The 20,543-nt window shown below is 35.1% G+C and overlaps 1 protein-coding gene across 1 annotated transcript in view; it reads right to left on the bottom strand.

Annotated features, from left to right (window-relative positions):
* GOLGB1 (golgin B1) overlaps positions 1–20,543 on the bottom strand; it is an 80,000-nt gene that overhangs the window by 39,474 nt on the left and 19,983 nt on the right. The window contains 5 exon segments of the mRNA XM_005675002.3: positions 1,613–1,686; positions 4,258–4,372; positions 16,157–16,272; positions 17,324–17,726; positions 19,366–19,479. Of these exon segments, the coding sequence (XP_005675059.2) occupies positions 1,613–1,686; positions 4,258–4,372; positions 16,157–16,272; positions 17,324–17,726; positions 19,366–19,479 (822 nt within the window).

A 20,543-nucleotide genomic window follows, 5' to 3' on the forward strand; every position in this document is an offset into this window, starting at 1 on the left:
ATGTTATACATCAGAGAGTAGAAACTGGAAACCTTTTGCTCTTTCTGGCCACTCTCGCTTTTCCTTCTAGTACTAGTCTTCCCCTTTAGACCGTGCTTACATTTTCTATGGACCCTTTCTATTCACTCTCTCTTATCCCAAGGAATTATCTTAGTCACGCTTCCTTTTCCAATTTCTGTGGAGCTTTTTTTCCCTTCCTTTTCCACTGTTTCCTGTTTGTTCTCCCTTCTGGACATTTTGTTTTTCTTAATAGATTCCCATATTTCTTATCTGCTCTTCCATTTTGAGTTGTTTTCACTAGACATTAATTGCTAAGCATCTTAAAACATTAAGCATCTCCTTGGCTAAACAAAATTAATTTTTCACTACTAAACTCTCATAATTTGTCAGTAACCATATAATGTTAAAATTATTTTCAAAATTTAGTCCACTTTTCACAATTTTGTGAACAGAACATCATATGAAAATGTAACTGAATGTAAATGTGGAAGTTTAACTTTATGCCTCAACATGGTTAGCCCACAATACTGAGATAATTGGTCAAACATTACTCCAAATGTTCTGTTGAGGTATTTTAGATAGCTAAGATTTAAACCAGCAGATTCTGAGTAAAGCAGGCTGCTCTCCATAATGTGGATGGGCTTCACCTAAGTGGTTAAAGGCCATAACCAAAAAAAGATGGCCCTCCTCCAAAAAGAAGAAATTCTGCCTGCAGACTACCTTCAGATTCAAACTGCAACTTCTCTGGGCCTCCAGTGTGCTAGCCTACCCTGCAATTTTGAATTTGTCAGCCTCCACAATTACATGAGCCAATTCCTTAAAATAAACCCTGTTTATATATATTTCACTTCCTATTAATTCTGTTTCTCTAGAGAACTCTAATACAATAAGTAAGCAGACACTATTGTAAAGAAGTTAAATTATTCCTCAAGGCCATTTATGAGTCTATCACTCACTTCTTTTCTTTTTTTTCTGGCCATGCCACATGACTTGTGTGATCTCAGTTCCCCGATCAAGAATCAAACCCAGGCCCTTGGCAGTGAAACCATGGAGTCCTAACCACTGGACCACCAGGAAATTCCCTATCACTGGACTTCCTAAATGGAAGGACAATTAAACACAATACAGCCAACAATCATCTTAAATTAGCAGAATATTGAACAATCACACATTTCTTACAATGATTTTCAGGTTATAAAAATCACCATTCTCTAAGGATGCCTTTTGAATATAATCCTAAGTGAAACTGTGCCAAATAAGAAGGGGGTGGTGGGGAAAGACTGCAGATTTTTACCTAATTTCTTTACTGAGAAACTTTTCTGAGGTGGGCAAAGAAGTTGAGATAAATGATAACCCAGCATGCAAAATAGGCTATCAAATCCCAAATAAATGCTACTGTACTTGCATTGGTTCAGGACAAATAAAACGTCCAAATATTTATAAACAAATGAGAGTAAATGAGAAATAATAACCATTACGACTCTCTTAAATCTCATTTTCTAGGTAATGTAATTCTCTGTTGACATTAGAAAAACTATACAAAAGCTTAGGCTTGAAACCACCTCCCCTGATCGAGCTCATATTCTCATTATTTTAAGAATGCATCACTTACCTCATGGACTTCTCTGTCTACCTCTCCAGTTCTCTTCTGAGACTCCAGGAGAGTAATCTGAGAGGATAGTTTTTCTGAAAGTCACAAAATAAATAGCCTTAGAAGGTAAATGTAGAAGTGTTTGGAAAAAAAAACAAACAGAGGTATGATTGTGTGTGAGGCTATTTGAGATGCATGAAATAACCAAGAGGAAAGAACAGACTAGTTTGGGGGAGATAAAACAACTTATTTTATTAAAATAAAGAAGTGGCAAAAGATGATGAAAAGATGAGATATAAGATAGAAGGGTAGTGGGTGTTAATGATTAACCTGAGTTAAGTATAATAAAATAGTGGAAGGCTTTAAAGGGGGGGAAAAAAAGAGCCAGAGCACATGACAAAAAGCAGCTATTTCTGCAGGCATAATTTGGGAATTCAAGGGAAATAAATGTAAATTATCTATAACTTTTCTGTGTTCATATTATACATCATGCATTAATATAGCACTTAAAATGTCTTCTACATTCTTTCACATATGTTCATAAGGACATCAAATTTTAGCATAGAAAGGAGCTATCCAATCTTTTCAATGACCATATGAGGAAACAAAGAAATGACATGTCCTACGGCTAGTTCATACGGCTAGGATCAGAACTCAGTCTTCTGAGTTCTCCCCCATGTCTTATTACAATGTGGGTATCTAAAAACGGTAGTAGTACCTTGGAGGATAAAAATATTGAGTATTAGTAAGCCCCCAAGAAGTTTATACTCTTTCTGAGAAGCTAAGACAAGTATACGAAACAAACAAAAAAGCTCATTTTTTACACTACATCCAAGTGTTTTAATATGACCGACATGATTTGACCCTACTTATTCTACAAACTCTATACTGCCCCCTTTTGCTCACTCTACTTCCAAGAACACTGGCCTTGCTTCTATCTGAAAACATATCAAGGTTTAGTCATACGTCAGGGTGTTTACACTGCTCTTCCCTGCTTGGAATGAGATCTGCCCAGTCTCTTTTGTGTGGCTGTCCCCTTTTCATCATTCAGGTAACCAGTGATCAAAGAGGCCTACCCTGACCACTCTGACACTGCTTTCTCCTTCCCCCAGACACATGTGCAGTAGCCTGTTCTATTTTCATCCTAGTATTTATCACTCCCTGAAATTTTCTTATGAATATACATGTTTATGGCCTGTCTTATCTTCTAATATGTTCGGAGCAGTATCCTCAGCAACTAGAGTAGTCCGCAGTACATAGGAAAGGCACCAGTACATAGGAAAGATATTTGCTGAATGAATAAATGAACATTCATGAAACAAATGAATTCAAGACTGTATATAATATGTTCAGACATTTCACAAGTATTTGAGGAAGGAGCACAGTGGTAGAAATGGAAGAACAAAAGGTGAGTTTAATATTAATAGAACATGACTCATAAAACAAGGGTAACCAGACATGAAAACTAATACAGAAAACCTCAGGGCCAGTGACCCCTGCAGTAAAGAGCAAAGAGAATGGAACTCATGTAACCTCTAAACCATAATAAGCCACATGAAAGTGACAGAGACTGCTTGCAAAACTGCAAAATAAACATCATGGATAAGGTCTCAGAGAAGTGGTTTAAATGGGTTGAATAACAAGTTGAATTTGCAGTATTCTTCGTCAGCAATGGTAGGACTAGTCTAATAAAGATATATGATCCCTATATACCTTAGTTTATAGCTAAATGGAACTGTAAAATGGTTAAGTGGGAAATGTTGGTATAGACTTTAGGTAATGGTATATACTTTACTTGGTATTCATTCTCACTCTTAAAGCACAGTAGTCAGTTACTCCAGGATAAATTAGATAAGTGAAGCATTATTAACTACAAGTTACTAAAGCTATATGGTCCTTGTGAAGCAGATGACAAAAGGAAAGAAGTATATCTTCATTCTTACTAACTGTTCACACACAGTTCAACAGAATAAAGTGCTAAATTTAGTTCAATCCAACAAAACTTTATTCAGCAGTCACTCATTTGCCAGGTACTATTCTAGTTCCTGGTAAAAGGTAAAGCAAAAGATGGAAAAAAAAAAAAAAGACCCTTGCCCTTGAAAATGAATTTTAGAAGCACAAAAATGCATTTAATCCAACTTTGGGAGATTAGGACCAACTTCTTAAAAAGTTAATGCCCTAGTTGAGGCCTGAAAGATGAGTTCAAGAATTAGCCAGGCTAAGAAAAAGGATACAGTTCTAAGCAGTATATAGCATGAGCAAAAAACAAAATGGTTTCTACCTCTAAATCTTTATTTCTACTGATCTCTGTTACCTCATCCCACAAATTTGTTACTGGAAAAGTTCTTTCTCTATTTTACCTATTTAAAAAGTCATTGTCTTATTAAGGTCCTATTTGAGCCATACATCTGAGACGATTCCTTGGCCTACTCCAAAATGAATATAATACAGATCTCCTGCAGCATTTAAAGCCCATACTGCAAAATGTTATACTTTTGTAAACACTGGTATTGTGTTCAAATTGTTTAATGTGTATTAATCCTAACTTCAATAACTATTAGCTGTGCTAAGATCTTTATTATCATTGAATCTACATGTTATACATATACAGTGATAAAAGTTGTTGGTTAAGAGGTCAGAGAATTATGGTTTTCATTTATACGTACCATTCTCAGCTTTCAGCTCCTCCAGCTCTACAGAATTAAGGAGCAAGACTCCCTTTTCATTCTCTAGTTCTACCACTCTCTTCTGCAAAAACGCAATACTCTCTTCAGTGACTGCCTAAATTGTAGAAAGACAACAAATTAATGATTCTCCAGTGCAAAACTCTCATCCTAATGTCCAGACAGCCTCTGGCATTTTTGTGTTCTAAAAGTTCTCCAGCCTTGAAAAATACTTTAAAAATAGCATCTACTTATCTGCTTAGGTAATCTTTAAAGCAATGCTTTTCATCTGAAGATAGAAAGATGAAATCTTTCACACAAATTTCTAGTTCACTGGCTTTTGAATTTAAGACCAAAGCCTGGATTTTCCAAGTCTATTGCGTACGAAAGAAAATTTTCAGAATTCAAAAAATTAAAAGCACATTATGAGTTCTGGAAAAACTTCAAGTAATCTAGTATGTGTGTAAATGGAGTCTTCAAAGGAAGAGAGAGGTCAGAAAAAATATTGGACTAATTAATGGTAGAAAAATTTCCAGACTGAAGCAAACTATAAACACAGAGATTCAAAAGGCAAATTCCAAGCACGAGAAACATGAAGAAAACTATGCGAAGGCACATTATAACCAAAGTGTTCAAAACCAGTGATAAAATCCTAAAAGCAATCAGGAAATTAAAAAAAGAGACAAAGATTACAGTAGATTTCTTACTAAGAAACAAAATACAAGAAAAAAGTGTACAGTAATAGCCTTAAAGTATCAAAAGAAAAAAACCTATCAATATAAAATCTACAGTTAGCTTTTAGATATCTTTTAAAAACAACAGAGCGACAGATTTCTTCAAACACGCAAGAGCCATAAGAACCCCTTACCAGCAGACTTGTGTGCTCAAGAGAGTACACACACACATTAAAGGAAGTCCTTTGGGCAGAAGGAAAATGACACAAGATGGAAATAAGAAACTACACCAGAGTTTGGCAAGGTTTAGAGCCTTCTACCTGTTTTTGAAAATAAAGTTATGGCCTAAAAGCCTAAAATATTTATCATTTGACTCTTTACAGAGACTGCCAATTCTGGATCTACCCTAAAGAAAAGCACCAGAAATGGTAACTGCAATGGTAATTAAATTTTTTTTCTTATCATTTGAATCTCCTGAAAGATAACTGACTAAACAAAAATAAAAATTTTTCTTTGTAACATATTATATTTTTGTGTCTTTTGTTTATGACATATGTACAAGTTAAATAATAACTAAGTGCCAAGAATGAAGAAATACAAGTATACAATTGTAAGGTTACTATTCTACACATGAAGCAGCACAATATTATATGCAGGTTAACTATGATTAAAATGCAACTATAATCCCTAATGGGTTTCCCAGGTTATAAAGAACCTGCCTGCCAATGCAGGTAGACATAAGAGATGTGGGTTCGATCCTTGGGTTGGGAAGATCCCCTGGAGGAGGTCATAGCAATCCACTGTAGTATTCTTGTCTAGAGAATCCCATAGACAGAGGAGCCTGGAGGGCTACAGACTATAGGGTCACAAAGAGTTGGACATAACTGAAGCGACTAAGCAACAGCAGCATAATCCCTAATGCAGTCACTATTATAACAAAATAAAGAATTATAGTTAATAAGCTGAAAAGTGAGAAAAACAGAATTGTAAAAAATATTCAATCCATTTTTTTAAAGGAAGGAAAAGTAAAAAAGTAAAAGGCAAAAAGTTGGAAAAATGGAAAACAAATAGCAAGGTGAGAGACTTAAAATGGTATCAATGGCAACATTAAAGAAAATGGTCTGAACACTCCAAGTAAAGGGCAGAGATTGACAGATTGGATAAGAAGTAGATTCAAATTCTACGCTTCATATAGGCTTTAAATACAAAGACAAAAATAATCTAAAGAGTGAAAAAAGATACACCATGCTAATATTACTCAAAAAAGTAGAATAACTATATTAATATCAGACAAAAGTACATTTCACAGCAAAGAATGTTACCAAGGATATAGAATATCATTTCATAATATCAATGGGTCACTTGATAATCAAGAAGACATAAACATCCTAAATGTTTAAGCCCCCAATAACACAGCTTGAAAATATATGATGCAAAAACTGATAGAGGTGTAAATAAATCCACAACTATGAGATTTCAATACTCCTTTCAACAATTGAGAGAACAAACAGGCAGAGAAGCAGCAAAGATATAGTACACTTGAATAACACTATTGACTAATTTCACATGATCAACATTTATAAAACATTCAAGCCAACAACAGCAGACTATTTTCAAGTACATATGCAGCATCAACCAAAATAAACAATATTCTGGGCCATAAAACAAGTCTCAATCAATTCTAAGAGTCAAGTCATATAAAGTATGTGCTTTGACCACATCAGAATTAAAATAAAAATCAATAACAGAAAGACTTCTAGATGTATCACCCCCAAATATTTAGAAACAAAGTAACCCAGCAGGCAAAGAAGAAATTAAAAGGGAAATTAGTATCTTTGAGTGAAAATGAAAATACAACCAAATTTGTGGGATGCTTCTTAAGTAGATTTTAGGGGGGAATTTTTAATGCAAAATGCCTATATTAGAAATAAGAAAGGTCTCAAAGTAATGGCCTTGGCTTTCGCCTTAAGAAGCTAAGAAATGAGGAAATCAAGTCTAAAGTAAACAGAAGAAAGGAAATAAGGAAGATCAAAGCAGAAATCAATAAAATAGAAAACAGAGAACAAGACAGAATCAATGAAGTTAAGGCTGGTTTTGAGATTACTAAAAATTAATAAACCTCTGGACCGTCTTACCTGCATAAGAAACAAAACACAAATTACCAATATCAGAAATGGAAGAGGTAATGTCACTACAGATTCTATATATGTTAAAAGAATAATTAGAGACTATTATGAATAACTTTTTGCCTATAAATTTGATACTTTATATGGACAGATCTCCTAAAAGATATTAAAATACCAAAGCTCACTCCAGAACAAATAGATTACCTAAATAGCCAAATAGTTATGAAACAAACAGAATCTATACAGACAAATGCTTCCACAAAGAAAACTTCAAGACTAGACAGCTTCACTGATGAATTTTCACAAAACATTTAAGGAAAATATAATACCAAGTCTATACAAAATCATTCCAAAGAAGTGAAAAGGAAAGAATACTTCCCAATTTATTCTAAAAGGCCAGGTTTACACACAGAGCAAACCCAGGAAAAGATATTACAGAAAATCACAGACAGACAAATATTCATCATAAACACAGATGTAAAACTTTAAAGCAAAATTTTAGCAACTGAATCCAAGAAAGCGTAAGGATAATATATAACTACCAGGTGAGATTTTCCCCAGAACTCTCATACACTGCTGATAGGAATAGAAAATGGTAATACCACTTTGGAAAACTGTCTGGCAATGTCTGTCTTAAAATCTCTCATATGATACAGACACTTCACTTTTAGGTATTTACTGAGAGTAAAGAAAGCACAGGTCCAAACAAAGATTTGTAAAAGAATATCCACAGAGGCTTTACTTGTAACAGTCAATAATCTAAATCTGCCCATCAACAAGTAAACAGATAACCAAACTGTGCTATGTACAATATTCTCAACAATACAAAGGAATGAACTCTTGCTGCATACAATAGGATAAATACCAGAATAAGTATGCTAAGTGAGAGGAGTCAAGAAAAAAACCACATACAATTTATTAAAAATTCTAAAAAATACAAACTATAATGACAGAAAGAAGATCAGTGGTTACTTGATTGGGGGGAGATGTGAGAGAAAAATTAAAAGGGATCATGAGAAACTTTGGGGGTGATGAATATGTTCATTTTATTAATAGTGGTGATGGCCTCATGCATACATCAACACTTATTAAGTTGTATACTTTAAAAGTATGCAGATTACTATATGTCAATTATATCTATAATATAGCTATTTAAAAGGAAAGAAAGTCAATATATAAGTAAAAATAAAATTCAAAAAACTTTAAATACCAAATAGAAGACAGGAATAGAAAACAGAAGGAAAAAAAACCCAAGATGGCATAAATGAAAGACAAATCATTCATATCAGTAATTATACTGAATCAACTCAACACTCCAATGACAAAGCAAAGCTTATGGGAAGAAGTAAACAAGCAAAACTTAACTATATACTATATGCTGAGGATGAGAGGGTTGGAAGGTAACCTGATGACTGAGATGAGATGCTAGACTTCTGGTGTTAAAGATGGAAGAACAACCAGGAACCATGGAGTATAAGAAATACAGCTCTAGCCAATGGAAAAAGTGAGTACATTAATTCTTCCCTAAAGCCTCCTTTGCAGCCCAACCAACATTGTGATTTCTGGCCAGTGAAATTGATTTTGGATTTCCGATCTCTCGAACTTGAGGAATCTCATAACCTTCTGTTTAGAAGAAGAAATAACCATTTCTTCTGAAGAAATAGAATCATTCCAATCAAGAAATAGAAATCAAAATACCAGCCAAGCCACAAGAGAAGGGCATGTGACTTTGCCAGTCAACTCAAGTCATCCTACTCCTGGCTCCAGAATTGAGTTGAAAAAGCCTCCAGATAGTTTCCCCCATAGAAGGCTCCAGACTTTGCAGAGAAAATAGCCATCTCCATCATTCATTCCCTCTCCAAATCTCTGAAACACAGAATTGAAAAGAAATCCAGAATTTGATGCCTCCTTCGTGAAATCCAGAATTTGATGCCTCCTTCTTTGTTCTTTCTCTGGAATCCTTGGCCATTCCAGATCTTCCAAGGACTTCCATTACTATGTTGAATTACTATGTTGAAGAGTAGTGCTAAGAGTAGGCACCTTTGTCTTGTTCCTGATCTAAGAGGAAAATCTTTCAACCTTTCACCATTGAACCTGATTGTTAGCTCTGGACTTGTCATATAGGGTCTTTATTACATTGAGATACATTTGTCTATGTTTAACTTGTTAAGGACTTATTCAGAACAGATATTAAATTTAGTCAAATGTTAAAAAAAATTGGTCTAGTTTTAACAACTAGACAAAAATCAGTCAAAACAAAGATAACCATTTAATACTATGATTTAAGTGATGTTTATACAATATTATATTGTATAGCTTCCCTGGTAGCTCCGATGGTAAAGAATCTGCCTGCAATGCAGGAGACTCAGTATCAATCTTTAGGTTGAGAAGATCCCCAGAAGGGAATGGCAACCCACTCCAGTGTTCTTGCCTGGAAAAGCCCATGAACAGAGGAGCCTGGCAGGCTTCAGTCCATGGGATTGCAAAGAGTCAGACACAACTGAAGTGACTTGGAACACATACAGACACACACAAGCTATATTCACCAAGACAGACCATATGCTGTGTCATAAAACAAGTCTCTACAAATTTCAAAGAACTGAAATAATATAGAACATGTTATCTGATCATAATGAAATTAAATTAGAAAGCAATAATAATAACGATATCTAAAAATAAAACTAAATATGTGGATAATTAAACAACACATTTCTAAATAATCCATGATCAAAGATGAAATCACAAGGAAAATTCGAAAATGCTTCAAAAACTGAATGATAAAAACACAACATATCAAACCATGTGCTTAAAAGGGAACTGTATCCTTTAAATGTTTAAATGACAAAAGATCTGAAGTGTTTGATATAAAGTTATACCTTAAGAAGGTAGAAAAAGAAAAGTAAAACCAAATAAACAGAAAGAAATACCAAGGATTAAAAACAATAAAAGTGAAAACAGACCAGTAACAAAGAAAATTAAAAAGGTTAAAAGCTGTCCATCAGCAGATGAATGGATAAGAAAGCTGTGGTACATATACATAACGGAGTATTACTCAGCCGTAAAAAAGAATACATTTGAATCAGTTCTGATGAGATGGATGAAACTGGAGCCGATTATACAGAGTGAAATAAGCCAGAAGGAGAAACACCAATACAGTATACTAACACATGTATATGGAATTTAGAAGGATGGCAATGACGACCCTGTATGCAAAACAGCAAAAAAGACACAGATGTGCATAATGGACTTTTGGACTCAGAGGGAGAGGGAGAGGGTGGGATGATTTGGGAGAATGGCATTGTAACATGTATACTATCATGTAAGAATCGAATCGCCAGTCTATGTCCAATGCAGGATACAGCATGCTTGGGGCTGGTGCACGGTGATGACCCAGAGAGATGTTATGGGGAGGGAGGTGGGAGGGGGGTTCATGTTTGGGAACGCATGTACACCCGTGGTAGATTCATGTCAATGTATGGCAAAACCAATACAGTATTGTAAAGTAAAATAAAGTAAAAATAAAAATTTAAAAAAAAAACAAGAAAAAAAAAGTTGGTTCTTTTAAAATATTTTTTTATGTCAATTTCTAGTTTAGTCTGATCAAGAAAATGAAGCACAAATCAAACAGTAGAAATTTGCAGTTAGAAGATGAACAAGTTTTGAAGATCTAATGCCCAGCATTCTGATTATAATTAACAATAATGTATTATACATTTCAAAGTTGCTAAGAGACTAGATCTTAAATGTTCTCACCAGAGAAAAGAACTGATAATTACGTATCATGGTGGAGGTATTCACTAATGCTATGGTGATAACTCTGTTGAAAGATATACATGTATCAAATCAACAAGTTGGATACCTTAAATTTCTACAATGTTATATGTTAATTATATCTTAATCTAAAAAAACAGTAATAGGGATTGGGGTAGAGGTGGGTATCACTACAGAGGGTATATAAGCATTAAAAAGATAAAAAGAGAATATTGCAACCAACATTATAACAAAAATTTGACATCTTCAATGAAATGGACAAAACAAAACAAAAATCCAACTGGTACGAGATGAAAAAGAAAATCTTATTAGTCTCATATCTGCAGAAGAAATTCATTGTCAACTCCAGACCCAGATGGTTTCAATGGTGAATTCTTTCAAACTCTTGAGAAATAATACCAATTTTACAAAAACTCCCAGAAAATAGAACGGAATACTTGCCAACTTGTGTTTCTGATGCCATATTAACTCTAATACCAAAATCTGACAAAGCACTACAAAACAGAGGAAAACCTTCATGGCTAAAACCCTTTATAAATACAAATAGAAAAGTATTAAATCAAATTCAGTAATAAATAAAAAGTGTAATATTTTATGACCAAGTCAGGTTTATCCTAACAATACAAGGTTGGTTTAATGTTCAAAAATTAAAGTACTATACCACATTAACAGAATAAAGAAAACCCATGTGGTCATTTCAATAAGTGCAGATAAGACATTTGGCAAAATCTAATACCAATTCTTACCAAACTAGGAATTGAGGGGAACAACATCAATCTGATAAAGAACATTCATGTAAGACTTAAGGCTAGCACCACAGCTGATGGTAAGATATGGGATACTTTCCCCTAAGATCAAGAAAAATGCTGAAGGCCCAATATTACCACTTTTATTAAACAATGTTGGGCCTTTGAATGAAAAAGAAATTAAGGTATAAAGATTAAAAAGGAGTAAACTTGTCTTAATTTGCAGATGACATGACTGTTTATTCAGGAAATCCTAAAGAATCTACAAAGAGTCCAGAACTAATACAATATATATCAAGTTCACATAAGCAAAATTCAATTGCATACTTACATACAAACAACAAACAATTGGAAATGAAAAGAGAATAAATTCCATCTACAAAAGCATTAAAAAATATGAACTATTTCAGAATAAATTCTAAAACATGCATAACTCCTCCAAACCAGTGCTGAGAGACATTAAAGATGCTCAATAGCATACATTATTAGAGAAATGCAAATCAAAACTATAATGAGGTATCATCTCACAGTGGTCAGAATGGCAATCATCAAAGTCTACAAACAATATATGCTGGAGAGGGTGCAGAGAGAAGGGAACACACTTACATTGTTGGTGGGAATGCAAATTGATACAGCCACTATGGAGAACACTACGGAGATTCCTTAAAAAACCAGGAATAAAACTACCAGTTGCTGCTGCTGCTAAGTCGCGTCAGTCGTGTCTGACTCTGTGCGACCCCACAGACGGCAGCCCACCAGGCTCCCCCGTCCCTGGGATTCTCCAGGCAAGAACACTGGAGTGGGTTGCCATTTCCTTCTCCAATGCATGAAAGTGAAAAGTGAAAGTGAAGTCGCTCAGTCATGTCCGACTCTTCGCGACCCCATGGACTGCAGCCCACCAGGCTCCTCCGTCCATGGGATTTTCCAGGCAAGAGTACTGGAGTGGAATGCCATTGCAGATGACCCAGCAATCCCATGACTGAGACTATATTCTGAGGAAACCATAACTAAAAAAGACACATACCCCTATGTTCATAGCAGTACTATTTACAATAGCTAGGACATGAAAGCAACCTAGATGTCCATAGGCAGATGAATGGATAAGGAAGTTGTGGTACATATACACAATGGAATATTAGTCTGCTATAAAAAGGAACACGTTTGAGTCAGCTCTAATGAGGTGGATGAACCTAGAGCCTATTATAAAGAGTGCAGAAAGTCAAAGAAAAAGACAAATATTGTATATTAACGTAAATATACAGAATCTAGAAGGACAGTACTGATAAGCCTACTTGCAGGGCAGCAAAGGAGACACACACAGCTAGAACAGACATTTGGACACAGTGAAGGAAGGCGAGGGTGGCATGATTTGAGAGAATAGCATTGAAACATACACATCACCATACGTAAAGCAGCGAGTGGGAGTCTGCTGTATGATGCAGGGAACCCAAAGCCAGTGTTCTGTGAAAACCTAGAGGGGTGGGAAGGGCAGAGAGGCTGGAAGAGGGCTATAAAAGGGAGGGAACATATGTATACCTATGGCTGATTAATGTTGATGTATGGCAAAAACTATCACAATATTGTAATTATTCTACAATTAAAAATAAAATTTAAATTAAAAAAAAATAAAGATCTTAGTAAGTGAAGAGAGACACTATACTCCTGGATTGAAAAGTTCAGTAGTATTAAGATGTCAATTCTCCCTAAACTGATCTATAGATTCGACACAATGCTAATTCAAAATCCCATCCAGTTTTTTTTTTTTCCCTAAATAGAATTTAAGAAAGTTGACTGTATAATTTCTGTGGAAATGTAAAGAACCTGGAATAATCAAAGCAATCTTCAAAAAGAAGAACAAAGTCAGAGGATTTATACTACTTGATTTAAAATTACAGTAATGAAAACAATGTGATACAGGCATAAGAAATGACAGATCAATAGAACAGAAAGCTCATAAATTTGCTTTCAACAAAGTTACCAAAGCAATCTAATGAAGAAAGGAAAGTATTTCTAAGAAATGGTACTGAAACAACTGGATATCCATATAGGGGAAAAAAAAAAACAAATCTTGATTCTTTATCTTACACCACATACAAAACTTTATTGAGGTTCAGAGACTTAACTCTGAAAGCTAGAACTATATGGCTTGTGGAAGAAAATATAAGAGAGTATGTTCATAACTTACAGTTAAGCAGAGATTTCACAGACAGGACACAGAAAATTATAACCAGAAAAAAACTGATAAATAATAGACTTTATCAAAATTGCAAATGACTGTTAATTAAAGGACATCATGAAGAGAACAAGTAAGAAGCAAGCCACAGCATGGGAGAAAATATTCACCAAATATGCCTGATAATAAATTGGCATTTAGGGTACATAAAGAATTACTACAATTTGACAAATGGGTAAAAAAATCTCAACTTTCAAAATGAGGAAATAACTTGAAAAGATATTTCACCAAAACAAGAAATACAAATGTCCAAGAATTTCAGAAAAACATGTTCAATGTCATTTGTCATCAAGGAAAAGCAAATTGAAATTCCAACAACCTACCAATACATACCCATTAGAATGACTAAAATTTTTAAATTGACAATACAAAATCTTAGAGAAGACGTAGAGCCACTGGAACTCTCATTTATATTAGGCAAGAAGGTGCTCAGTGGTAAAGAATTCACCTGCCAATGCAGGAGACATGGGTTTGATTCCTAGGTTGGGAAGATCCCCTGGAAGAAGAACCACCAAACTACACCAGCATTCTTGCTGGGAAAAATCCCATGGACAGAAGAGCCTAGCTGAGCAGGCTACAGTCCATGGGATCGCGAGTCAGACACAACTGAGCACACATATAAATATCATAATCACTTTGGCAAAAGACCCAGTATTTCCCTATAGAGCTAAATGCATTCTTACTCTATGGCCTAGAGCTTCCTCAACTAGCACTTGACGAAGATGAGTGAAAACATATGTCCACACAAATACTTGTACAAGAATGTCCACAGCAGCTTAATTCATAACAGCCAAAGCATAAAAAACCCAAGTATCTATCAAAAGGAAATTATAGCACAATCATGCAAAAAGAAAATGCTACGTTCATAAAATGAAATACTTCTCCGCAAAGAATCAATTATGATATATGCAATAACATAAATAATCTCAAAATATGCTGAGTGAAAGAAGCATTATACAAAAGAATACAGATGTGATGACACTAATAGGCTATAAAACATGGAAAATTAATCTAAGGTGAAAAAATAGAACACTGGTTCGTCTGGAGGAGAGTAATGGGGTTGACTGCAAAAGGGTACTGTGTAAGGTGATATGTCTTGATAGGGAGTTGAGTAATGCATTTGATAAAACTCAACGAATGGCACATTTAATACTTGTACATTTTGTGTTTTGTAAATCGTGCTTCAAAGAAAAAGAACTATACATAAATATTAAAATCTACTCAATGGTATGCGTGCTGAAATATTTAGAGAAAAACATACTGATATCTACAACTTACTCTGAAACATAAAAAATTCAGATGGAATTGGTAGATGAATAAATGGATAGATATACGATAATGCAAATATAGTAAATATTGATAAAATCTATGTGGTAGGTATGCAAAACTGATATCTACAACTTACTCTGAAACATAAAAAATTCAGATGGAATTGGTAGATGAATAAATGGATAGATATATGATAATGCAAATATAGTAAATATTGATAAAATCTATGTGGTAGGTATGCAAGTGTTCACTATAAAATTCTTTGAATTTTTTAGAGTTGCTGAAAAACGTCTTAACAAAACATAAGAGCAAAGAGTTGAGAATGGGAGAACAGAAGAGACTGGAAAGCCTAGATGGCAAAAACCAGGAAACAAACATTTTTGTCAGTGTAAAGTACTGCCCAGGGACTGTGGTACTCTGCTGACCAATGTATCTGTCAGTTTGTAAGGATATAATCTTATAATGGAGATGAATTAATCTAGTTATCCCAGCTTGACACTAGCTAACCTAAGTCATCAAACTAATTTTTCTTGTTCTGATATTCAAGTTTAATAAGCAGCTTCTGGCAATTAAAACATAGCTTCCCAGGGATTTTTATAGACGGCAGAGAGAGAATATACTGGCCAATTATTAGACAATTAAACTTTTTAATATTAGTTGATTAATGTGAGCATTATGATTTTTACAATAGACTTAAGTTTGGTTGGACTACATTGTATACTGAAAACCTGATCAAATCTCAGCCAACCAAAAGCAAAATTGTACTCCTGACTGGGAAAACTGATTATAAGATTAAAATTAATGACTTATCTCTAAAACAACATATTAAGACTTTAAAATTAGAAAATCTTCTGAGGTCATGGTGTTCACTATCTATTTTTCCCTCATTATTCATTCTTGGGATACTTTTCAGGATTCCTTTCAAATGGAACTGCCTCAAAAAAAAAAAAAAAAGGATTTTATCAGGCAGAAAAGACAGAAGGCTTATACTGCTTTCTGGAATTTCTAAATTCTATTAGAACACCCAAGTACACATACAGCAAAGACAAACATCTTATTCATAAGAAGTACACATGTAATTACCTGTGTGCCCTCATGAGAAACATCTGGCAAACAAGTCTGAGATGCTGTTTCATGTTTTAGCAATGGTGGCTTATTTAGAAATTGGTTAATTTCTTCAGATTTTTGCTGGAGTTGATCTACGGAAAAGAAAATAAGTAGACTGAAATGATCTTTGGCTTACATCCCAAACTTAATGAGTTATTATCTTCCAGGGGCAGACCATATGCTATGTTGTTTATTCTGGTTCAATTATCTTAATTAAAATATAATGCCAGCATATTTTATGTGACAACATTTTTATACTGTTTAATTACTCTCAGGGACCAGAGGACAGCTCAGTAAGCCTCCTTCATAGGCAAAATAAAACAGGCCTAGGTATATTTTTTAAAAGCCATTTTTCCTTTCCCCCTTGAAAATGTCCTACCTGTTTTTTATTTTCTTCAGTCCCCACATAAGCATTAAAAATCCTACTGAGATTCTGTCACACAGTTTTGAACATCAGCATGGTTCAGTTAAGAGAACAGCATGCTCAGGTAACACACTGTCCCCATATAATGCCCTGCAGCGCTTTTTGGTTAATGTTCAGCTTTCTTCAACACAGATCTTCAATTTAATGCTTTCTAAAATCTTTCCTGTATGCCAATCTATTAGAATAAATTAAATCAGAGTCATGTATTATTAATACTTTAATAATAACATATTTTTAAAATAAGTTTTCCTTAAATCTCCTAAAAGGATAAAAATTTTATTTAAAAAGAAATTTTCACCTATAAGAAGAGCATTCAGATCCATCTTTAGAAGTAAGGCTGACTCTATATAATTTAGTCTCCCTACCTTTGCAACTAGATTTGGCTTGAGTTTTTCATAAATTAATCCAAATCCTACTCATTCCAGTTAATGAACCCTTTAGACCACAGTCATGCTTCACATAGCATACTTTAAAATTTGACACATCACTACCAATAGCTTTTAGTACTATAATGATAATTATAATATTAAGTCAGATTATAACTTCAGTTAGAGATGGGAGAAATGCAACAAAGGGTTCAGAAGAGACATCTTTCTTAATCCTTCTATAGATTCCTTGGTTTAACAGGCAAATGATGTCATTAAGAGATATCTGAAATTTTAAAGGAGGAGCTACTGAGGTGCTACACAAGTGGGCTTCAAAAGCACTCAGATACTGACCTTCCAGCTGCTGAATGACCTGGGCTGAATGAGCTGCCTGTTCATTTTTATCTTGGAGAAGTTTTGAATTTTGATCCTTGAGGGCATCACAGGCAGAGTGCAGCTCTTGCTCAGATTTTTGAAGGCTCAAAATGTGAGAGGTCTTCTCTTCCATTTCTGCATTGTGCTTCTGTTCCAAAGCACTGTGCCGGGACTGCAGTTCAGCCTGGGCTTGGCCTGCTTGTTCAAGCTGTTCCAGAAGATGATGCATTTCTTCTTGCAGGTTATGGAAAGATAGTTTTCTCTCTGCCACTTCTAGTTCCATCTTTTCTATCAAAACCTTGGACTCCTGTCTTTCTGTTTCTATAGTGTTCCTTAAAGTGCTCAGCTCAGCTTCCATCTGTTGTAATTGCTGAGAGAGAATCTAAGGAAAAAAAAAAAAAGCCTCATGAACCATAAATTCATTTTTGCATTTCAATAAGCATAGTGAAGAGCCCTTTCTAGGTGAAGCCTGGGCCTAGACACTCAGGATCAAACTTCCAATTGCACAAAGGTCCTCTGTTTTTGCTTCTTGATACTTTTGACAATAGTGTGTATATATACAGTGTCATTATTTTTTCACTTACATGTCTCCCAATACAAAATTAGTTCAATAAGTGAATGGTCTGTGCCTGTTTTATCCTCATTGTTCTCCAGCATCTAGCATAATATACGGCATACTATTTATATTGAGTACCTGGTACTCAATAAATACTGAATAAATGAATGAATAAATGGATCCAGTCCCTGCCCTCAAGGAACTCAGCGTTTAGTGGGAGCATCACACTTAAACAGATCAGAATAATACAAAACATTAGAGGCCAAAAGAGATACTTACAAGGTATTAAAAGAAGGGAAATTTACCATAAAGTCACACATATGTAAATATTTCTACAGTACCTATCTAGTAAGTAGCACAACTGGGATTTGAACCTGACTGTGTGATGACAGTCAGAGAGGGGACTCGGGGTCAGGGTTTGTTAGGACTGGAGATATGAGAACATGTTTCTGTGCAAGAAAGACAGTCGTTCTCAAGGAGAGCTGAAAAGAAGAAAGGAGATTACTTTCTCCAGCAGCATGCAGGACCCAGATGAACAAGCACAGAATATGGACTTTCAGAGGAAAATAACACATTCTTAAGAAACTAGGATCCTAGACCTAAAATCACAAAGGAAAAGGGCAACAAGATTTGAAATATAAGTTTCATGAGGGAAAGAACTGTATACATTTTGCTCATCATAGTATCACCACAGTGGAAACAGTGTCAAACTTTATTTTTGGGGTGATCCAAAATCACTGCAGATGGTGACTACAGCCATGAAATTAAAAGACGCTTACTCCTTGGAAGGAAAGTTATGACCAACCTAGATAGCATATTCAAAAGCAGAGACATTACTTTGCCAACGAAGGTCCATCTAGTCAAGGCTATGGTTTTTCCAGTGGTCATATATGGATGTGAGAGTTGGACTGTGAAGAAGGCTGAACACCAAAGAATTTATGCTTTCGAACTGTGGTGTTGGAGAAGACTCTTGAGAGTCCCTTGGACTGCAAGGAGATCCAACCAGTCCATTCTAAAGGAGATCAGCCCTGGGTGTTCTTTGGAAGGAATGATGCTAAAGCTGAAACTCCACTACTTTGGCCACCTCATGCGAAGAGTTGACTCATTGGAAAAGACTGATGCTGGGAGGGATTGGAGGCAGGAGGAGAAGGGGACAACAGAGGATGAGATGGCTGAATGGCATCACCAACTTGATGGACATGAGTCTGAGTGAACTCCGGGAAATGGTGATGGACAGGGAGGCCTGGTGTGCTGTGATTCATGGGGTCGCAAAGAGTCGGACACGACTGAGCGATTGAACTGAACTGAGTATCACCACCACTTAAGCATAGGGAATTTGTTGATAGAATGAATAAATGACATCAATTCTCTGAAGGCTTCTAATAGGATTTTATGCCTGCTCCCTGGCAAACTAAATTGGAAATGAATGCTCCTGAGGCAGGCAACAGAGATCACAAGGCAGTACCTGGTTTCTCTGTTCAGCAGTGGTCAGCTCCTGCTGCAGCAGGTCCACAACCTGAGTGCGGCCCAACAAGGCTTCTTCATGCTCCTCAAGTTTCCTCTGCAGCATCCTTAATTTCTGAGAAGGAAACATTCAGATACAATGTGCTAACACATGAGCATCATTACCTGATTACTTTCAAAATGTGAGGTAGACTTGTATCCTAAGATTTTTGGATGTTAGGGATGACAGGTTAAAGAGTCAGACATTGCCATTCTCCTCAACGAGCAGCAACAAAGAATCTCCAAAATGTCTTCTCCAGAGCACCAACAACAACCAAACTGACACAACCAAGTCCCTAAATTAGGGAGCCTTTTTAATAATTAGATATTTATTACGCGTATCCACTTGTAAAATTATATAGTCAAGATCCTGTATCTAAATAATGTAGGTACACATATATCCTACTCACCTAAGAGAACATTCTCTACAGGCAAGAACCATTTCTCTTCTAGTTTCATGCATGGGACATGCACTTGATAAACAGTTGTTGAATGAATAAGTCAATAATACATGAATATATTAATAATCAACTTTAAAAAGTGCTGTATTCTGAAACTTTATTTAGTGATGTACTCTGAAGGATTGTCTAGAACATGGAAGAAGTTTTCACTCAAAATCAATTAAGTGGATCGACCATAAAAAATACCACTGGAGTGCCTCTGAGTACTACACTGCCTCACACATTAAACAGAAACAAATACTTTTGAGTTAGTAGGTGACAAACTTAAAAACAATGAAGCCAATTTTAAAAATTACTCAATGATTTTTTTTTTTAAAAAAAGAATGATTTAATAAAAGGCTTTAAGGTTTCAAAATCACTCTTTTTTTTTTTCTTTAAATTTTCTAAAGTTTAAAACTGACTTCATTGATTTGAAGCTTTGGATCAGGTTTCTAATGTACAAAGGTAGCTACAATGAGCAAACGGAAGAGAAACCCATTTCTGACTACCACACACATTTGCCAATTAAACTCAGCTTTTGAGTATTGACAATCTGATTAGAGGGGTAAGGAAAAAGGTAAAGGAAAATAAATAATTAATATGCAACAGAAGAGAAGACCACCAAAAAGAAGGCAGTTAATGAGCAAACCCACACCAAGTGAAGAGCAGTGGGCAAGGATGGAAAAGTGGCTGTGATAAC

This window comes from Capra hircus, chromosome 1 (genome assembly GCF_001704415.2).
Source record: "Capra hircus breed San Clemente chromosome 1, ASM170441v1, whole genome shotgun sequence".
Taxonomy (NCBI): Eukaryota; Metazoa; Chordata; class Mammalia; order Artiodactyla; family Bovidae; genus Capra; species Capra hircus.